This window comes from Mirounga leonina, unplaced genomic scaffold, assembly GCF_011800145.1.
Source record: "Mirounga leonina isolate KUSES-001 unplaced genomic scaffold, KU_Mleo_1.0 Mir_53, whole genome shotgun sequence".
NCBI lineage: Eukaryota > Metazoa > Chordata > Mammalia > Carnivora > Phocidae > Mirounga > Mirounga leonina.
In genome coordinates, this window is record NW_023270807.1 from 13,074,534 (window position 1) to 13,082,380 (window position 7,847).

At 44.7% G+C, this 7,847-nt stretch overlaps 1 protein-coding gene across 3 annotated transcripts in view; it reads left to right on the forward strand.

Annotated features, from left to right (window-relative positions):
• Positions 1 to 7,847, forward strand: part of ANKRD66 (ankyrin repeat domain 66) — a 25,072-nt gene that overhangs the window by 11,644 nt on the left and 5,581 nt on the right. The window contains exons 3-4 of one of the 3 annotated variants that reach the window (XM_034991150.1): positions 6,271 to 6,362; positions 7,227 to 7,293. In XM_034991150.1, coding sequence (XP_034847041.1) covers positions 6,271 to 6,362; positions 7,227 to 7,293 — 159 coding nt within the window. Of the gene's footprint in view, positions 1 to 1,373; positions 2,112 to 6,270; positions 6,363 to 7,226; positions 7,294 to 7,847 lie in introns of those variants that run through there. The other 2 variants (XM_034991151.1, XM_034991149.1) reach the window with 2 other exon arrangements.

A 7,847-nucleotide genomic window follows, 5' to 3' on the forward strand; every position in this document is an offset into this window, starting at 1 on the left:
ACTAGTGGGTGGATGAGTGTGATACATGATCTCAGCATAACTGAAATGGAAGAGGAGAGGTTCTCCAAAGAGTGGGGGGGGGTGCCATTACCAGGAAAAATGGGCAAGCAGAGCTGAGCTGACAAAACAACAAAGGTCAGCCACATCACGTGTAAGTCATTTCTAGTTATCATCATCTTCCACGAGGAACTTCCCTTTTGACAGTTAAGACGGTTCAGAGAGAAGGAATCCTGATTAAGGGGAAATTAATCTGGACCTTGAAAGACAGCTAAGATCTGACTAATGAAGGAGGGAGAAAGATTCTTGATTTGGAGTGAAGGCATCAAGTTGGAAATGTGCATAGGTTGTGTGTATGTGTGAGGACGTGCAGAGATAGTGGAGGGATGGGGGATCACTGAGGAATTTCTTAACACCCCCTGTTGCAAGCAGGTGGGCTCCCGGGCTAGGATAATGAAGAGAAAGGATATAAGAGAATTTCAGAAGAAACCTAGATAGTACTTGACAATTTTCTGAGTAAATCTCTCATTCACAAATATTTTTGAGCCCTACCATGCCCATGGCTTTGAACTAGATGTTAAAAGGGATTTAAAGATGACTCAGAGACAGTGCTGGACATGAAGTTCCCTGAGAGAGGAGGTACTTGTTTACATAAATAGCACTAATACAGCTAGAAAGTGGAAAAGGTCAAAAGAACAGGGCAGAGGAGGGGTACCATGTGGTCTAAATATGGAATGGTCACTTCTAGCTTGTTGGGGGGATGCGGGCTGAGGGGCAAACAGGTTTGCTGTCTTCTGATTGAATCGTGATTTTTGTAATGCTTTGCACTTTACTTCAGATGATACTTTCATATGCTTCCCCTTGTCCATGTGTATATAATGGTTTATTCACTTATTTCTCTATTATCTATTCTATTGTTCTGTATCTGTCATCTGTCTATATATCACCTAGCTATTCTTTTCATAAATCCATCTATACATACCATACATATGTGATTATGAGTATTTTTTATTTCTTTTGTACATGTTTCCATACTTTAAAATCTTACACAATGGACAGACATGGTCTTATATTTAGGAAAAAATACAATTGGAAAAGAAATGAAGGAAAACCTCCACCTACTAAGATGCTGGTAGCTCTAGAACTTCCCACTCAGGGGCTTGCCAGTTTTCTCCATCTCCCAGTCATTTCTTTAGTGTCTAAGGCATCCCTAAAGGTGCCCTGGGAGATGCTCGAACTCGACCTTCTTCCTTCTCCCCTGGACTGCTGGCGTGGCCAGGCTGTGTGCAGAGGGCCGGAAGAGGGGCCCATGCTGCAGCCAGGACAGGTTCTCCCGGCCAGCGGGGGGCTGAGGGCCGCCGTGTTCCTTTCTCCAGGGCTGAGCCCGAGTGCCGGGACCACCGGCGCACCGCCAGGCAGAAGGGGCTGCCTCTGGACCAGCAGGACGAAGACTGGGAGGCCAAGAAAAGGGAGCTGGAGCTGTCTCTCCCTTCCTCGAATCAAAACACTAATAAGAAAAAGAATAAGACAATCCGAGGCCCCACCAGGCCGGGCCATCCGAAGGAGAGAAGAGCGTGAGAAGGAGAGCATCCTCGACGGCTCTAGCACGCATATCTGCTGCGGGGGACGGTCCCTGGACCAGAGTAGAAGTTGTGAGACCTGTGCTGTCCTTACGTGATTTTACTTATGACCATTACCCAGACGCCTTAACTACCGGTAGCTTAGGACCTGGCATTCGGTCTGAAACCTTGCTGGGTGTTCTCTAACCGAGCTGTTTCCTCCCTGCTGATACGCGCTATCCACAGGAAGTGCCAGAAAGGGCCGAGCATTCGCTGCTTGTATGTGATCACCAGTCATTTGCCCGTCAGCATCCCCTGGCCTGCTATGTGCCATTAGAGAATGTCAGGGGGGCAACAAAAGCGCTGTCCCTAAGGAAACTTGATGGTTTCAATGAAAAGAAAAAAGTAACAAAATCTCAGAAATCTCCTACATACTCAGTATAGTTAATCTGCGACAAAATGATTTGTTGTCACATAAACCAAGCAAAGAGATGAACAAATGTAGCTCCCAGGTTCCAGCTACGATTTTCCTTCGTGGGGTTCACAATCCCAGCCTGGTCAATGATCTCTTCTCCATAGGAAGAACAATCTGGGCGATAGACTAACTCGGTGAGCAAGAACTGGGAACGCCGACGAGAATTAGTTCCATCCCACATAACGAATGAGAGGTAGCATAAAAACTGGAACATGTGATTACGGCCCTACTTGTTCAGCGTACATGTTAGGAAATCTAAATACAGATCAGGTATTTCCAGTGAAAATGTCGCATCCAACATGTGCTCTACATGTGAAATATGTACCCGATTTTGAATACTTAGGACAAAAAATGTAAAACAGCTCATTCACAATATTATCGATTACGGGTCGAAATGATCATATTTTGGATATTGGGTTAAATAAAATGTATCACTCACATGAATTTTACCCTCTTTCTCTCCACTTTTTAAAATATGTGGCTGCTAGAATGTTTAAAATTACATGGGTGGCTTGCTTTGTTTATTTGTTTGTTTGTTTTTTGGCCTATCAGACAGCCCTGCTGTAGAAACCAGAAAATATTTAGGGTCTCCACCAGGCAGCTGGCTTGGTGCACTCCAACTGGTTACTCCACACGCCAGGTTTACTAGTTTTTCTACCTAAATCAATGTCTTTGGGCACCTAACATCTTCATTACACATTCCTCAATTAATGCTTATGTTAATACAGGCCACGCTTGGTTTGAATTCTCTGAAATGAATAAATGCTTGAACCTCTGCTAGGAAAGTAGTACAGCTGTGGAGGATACCTTTTCTAGTTTGTATCCATCCTGAGCATCAATCCCCTTTCTCTGTGCTCAGCAGTTCCCAGAGGGGGTTCCGGCTTGCCGTGCTCCTATTGGTCCTCTACCGGCGTATGAACTTCGGAAGACACCTCACTCAAGCTGGACCAGTCGGATTCTTTTCCTGGGAGTCAGCTGGTTCTGGCATCTGAGACTAAGCTCTGGGTACAGGGGGGTCTCCAACTCTGTCCTGATCTGCCCCCCGGTGCCCTCGACATCTGCAGAGTCCATCCTCTCTCAGAGTTCACATTTCCCCCTACTGCTAGCCACAGCCCATGCAGAGGATTGTAGGTGGAGACGGGGTGGGGGTGGAGTGGGAAAAGGCCCAGGCTGCAACACTGAGCACCCCCGAGTTGGGAAAGAGAAAGGCCTGTAGTTTCCCCCCTCATCCTGAGACCCAGTCTTCTCAGGGGTCCCCCCACCCTCCACCGATGAGCCCCTCCCTCACTGGGCCCTCATTCTCCTCAGCCACATCAAAGAGTCCCCTCTCCACAATTTCCCCTCCACCCTCGGCACTGGCCACATCCTCAGAAAGGCGTAGACAGGGCCTGTGACTGAGCTGGGCTGGGGGTGGGGAGGTGGGGGCGGGACTGGGTTCTGCACTTCCCCTCTTGGCTGGGCCCTCCTGTGGGCCGCTACCTCCCTGTGCATCCTCAAGAGCAGAGGGGTCTCCACTCCCACCTCTGTCCTCATCATTGCCTCTGGCCCCTGAGCTACCCACAGCAGGTCTTCCTCTGGAATAATATGTCCCCTTGAGCACCAGCTGCCATGTGCTGGGCTGAAAAAAACAGCAGGGAAATCTTGTCCAGAGATTGGACATGGAGGGTGGCAGTCTCGCCTGGTGTGGTTAGGCACTCATTTCAGAGGAACATTGATGACCAGAGCTCATGGGCCAGGGCCTGGGGCAGGTGGAGGAACTGGGAAAACTTGGGGCTGAGCCTGCCTCCCAGGCCTGCCCCCTCAGCCTTGGTATGCTCCTTGGAGGAGAATTAATAGAGGCAGGAGCAGTATACACAGGTGGGTATTTTAACAGCCAGGTCTCCCACAATGAAACTGGCTGCTCTGGAGGTGTCCAAATGGAGATGGGTGAGCACATTTTGAGGATACACAAGACTTACCCATAGGAGTAAGCTGGACTCAGGAATTTCTGTGGCCTCTCTCAGATTTCACATCCCCACCTGGATAATAAAAAAAAAGGGGGAGGGGATTAAAATATTCTTCTCCTGGTAAGTTGAAAAGGAATCATGAGAGGATAGACCAGTAGCATATAACCTTAGAAGTATGGAGTGGCTCATTCTACACAGGGCTGAGGAAGTGTCGGAAGGTGCTCCACAGAGACAGAGAGAAGACTGAGGTAAAAGATGGTGGGTGTGGTGGAGTGGGACGTGGGGACACGCATGCACATGCACAGCTTTCTAGTTTCCAGTTCTGGTTCTGTACTCAGGAAATCTGTTGAACACTGCTTTCATAATAATATTTCCTCTTTTGCTTACAGCCTATTGAATTGGTTTCTCCCCCTTTTTTCTCCAGCAGTCTTTTCTAATAAGTACAGTATTTTATGATCATGGGCTTATGAGCCAAGTGAGCTTAGGTTTATATCCTCCTCTATGAAACAGGCAAAATAATCCTTCCTTCCTGGGGTTGCAGTGGGGACGAGATGAGATGTATGGACTAGCGCTGCCATTGGCACTCTGTAGCAGTCCTTGTGATGGGTATGATGTTACTGTAGGAGTAGGCTCAGTTTTTTCCTAAGAATCCCAAAGCGGGCCAGGAATAATGCCCTGTATGGGTCAAATGAGGCTCTCCATTGTCCAGTCCATAAATACGCCCTGTCTAGTTTCATGGCATGGCTCGTAGTCTGTCTTCCATTGGCCAGACACACCTGGACCAAACTGATAAGTGTTTTCAAGGTCCTTTACTGGGGCCATACCCCCATGGCCTCCTGCTGTCCTTGCTGACTCCTCCTTTCATTGTTCATCTCACCGAGGCATTGGGAAGAGAAAGAGATTGTGCATAGTAAATGGGAACAACAGGAAGTGGACGCTATGAAGAAATTGCTGCAATGTGGATTCTGTACTAAGCATGTTTTGTATCTAATCTTCATGACGCCCCTGCAAGACAGGTCTTACTATCCCCCAGTGACATCACAAATTGCAATTCTGAGAGGTTGCATGACTTGCACTAGGCCACCGGGCTAACACTCCTATAGTCCTGAAAGCCTGCCTGGGTTAGAGGGAGTCCTAACCTTCAGGTGGCAGATCACGGTCAGGTTGCTCAACTTTTCTAGATTCCTCACCTGTAAGCTGAATTCTTTTTTAAAGATGTTATTTACTTATTTATTTACTTATTTGACAGACAGAGAGCAAGAGTGAGCATACAAGCAAGGGGGAGCAGCAGAGGGAAAGAGAGAAGCAGGCTTCCTGCTGAGCAGGGAGCCCGATGCGGAGCTTGATCCCAGGATCCTGAGATCATGACCTGAGCCGAAGGCAGACACTTAACCGACTGAGCCACCCAGGCACCCCTCTAAACTGAATTTTAGCCGAGTTCTCAACAATTCTGAGAATTTGAGACAGAAGCCATGCATCCTCCATTTTATTTTTTTTAAGATTTATTTATTTATTTTGGGAGGAGGGGCAGAGGGAGAGAGAGAACCCCAAGCAGACTCCCCACCAAGCGCAGAGACCCACATGGGGCTTGATTCCACCCCCCTGAGATCATGACCTGAGCCGAAAGCAAGAGACCGACACTCAACTGATTGAGCCACCCAGGTGCCCCTCAATATCCTCCATTTTAAATAACCCTCTTAGCAATGCTTACTCTCTTTTATTCTCTGTGTTATCAGAACCATGACTAGCTGAGGTGCTTGCTGAAGGCAAAGGAAATCCAGAATGGGCAGTGTAAGTAGGTAGTAACAAATACCAACTATGAGCATGTGATCAGTTACTCTCATGAGTATTCCTCCCTATTTTGTTATGAACATGTTTGTCGTGTGTGTGTGTGTGTGTGCACGTGCATGTGCGTGTGTGTATGCAAAATGATACAGCCACTTGGGAAAATATTTTGGCAGTTTCTTATATAGTTAAATATATTCTTAGCATATGACTCAGCAACTCCACTCCTAGATATGCACCCAAGTGGAATGAAACTTACATTCATATAAAATCTGCATGTAAGTATTCATAGCTGTTTTATTCATAATTGCCAGAAATTATGGGAACAATCTAAGTGTCCTTAACTGGTGCGTGGCTAAACAAACTTGGTCCATCAATACCATGAAATAAGTATTACTTAGTAGTAAAAGGGGACAGACTGATACACACAACAACATGCGTGAATCCCAAATGCATTATGCTAAATGTAAGAAGACCAGACTCAAAGGCCTGTTTGAATTATTTATAGGACAATCTGGAAAAGACACAACTAGGACAGAAAACACCAGTTGTTGCCAGGGACTGGAGATAGAGGGGAAGGCTATCTCCAAAGAGGCACAGGTAAGTTTTTAGGGTCATGTAACTGTTTCATATCTTGATAGTTGTTGTAGTTGTGTGATTATATGATACACTAAAAAATATAAACGTTCCTGTATGTAAATTATACCTTACTTTTTTTAGAGGAGGAAGGAATTAATGTTTACCTAACTCATACACTGAGATAAAGACTTTCAAAATACCAGGAGGTCCATAAGAGCTGAGGGGGGGAAAGGCAATATACATCAGAAATTTTTAGAGAAATTCTTTGGAAATATTAAGAGTTCAGTGAATTCCCTAATTGGCATCAGAATCACCTTTGGGATTTATAAAAAATACATGGATTTTACTTCAGAGACTCTAATTCAGTAAGTCATGGTTAGGTCCCAGGAATTTCTATTTCTTCAATATTCACTAAATTATTGTGAAACCCATCTAGGTTTAGAACTCCTGAGACAGAATTGCTAACGTCCTTTCCAAACTAAGCATTCCTGTGATGGCATAGAATTTCAGACATATGTAAACTTCTCTGGGGGAGGAAAAAAACCACCTTTACTTTTACTAATACTGACTGGTATTTAGCATTTCCTTCAACTGTGAGTTTGGGTAACAAAATTCAAATATTAACAATTTCTATGACTTTGCTGCACACAGACATCTCATAAATTTTCATTCAATATTAACATCATATTATAAATCATGACATTTCAGATTATGAAATATCCAGATGATATTTCAGATAGCTTGAAATAACATTAACACTCGTCATTAGTTGGAAATTATAGTAACTTCTGGAAGAATCCATTTTGATAATTGCATTTTAATAAAATTAGTTTTCTTTACTATCTTCTGCATTTTGTTTTCTTAATTTAAAAACGCTTTTTCTAGAAGAGGTCCAATGCTTTACCATATGGCCAAAGGGACTCATGGCACAAAACACTTAAGCATTTCGAAGGTAAGATTTGAATTACGATGGTTCCCATAACTGCAGACACACCCATATGTAAATGAAAGCAGAGGGGAAGACTAGCCTAAAATACAAATAGTGATTGGGTCTTGGTTCATCCAAGGTATTTCTGGTGAACAACGCCCTTCTGCTCAGTCGGATTGGCAAGGGAATTTGTTTACTTGTTTGAGCCAAGTTGACAGGTTGAGGGTAATAAGCCTGGGTCTTGAGAGGCACGCTGAGCCATCTGAGCAATCCCGTATCACACGAGTGCTGATACTCACACGTATGCACCTGATGGAACTTCTTCCCCTCCTATTTCAAGAACATAAAAACAAAACAAAGAAATAAATAAAACCCAGACAAGGTTGTGAACTGAGTTCAGAGGCACAGATTTGTAAAGTTATGGAATACACACAAATACACACTCCACATGTAAACATACACTCAAAATCAAACTGTAAATATTAAACTCTATGGAAGAAGGGCCACATAATTTACATGTTCTCTTTTAAGATACTGTATTTAAAGTTCTGGTCATAGCAGGGGCGCCTGGGTGGCTC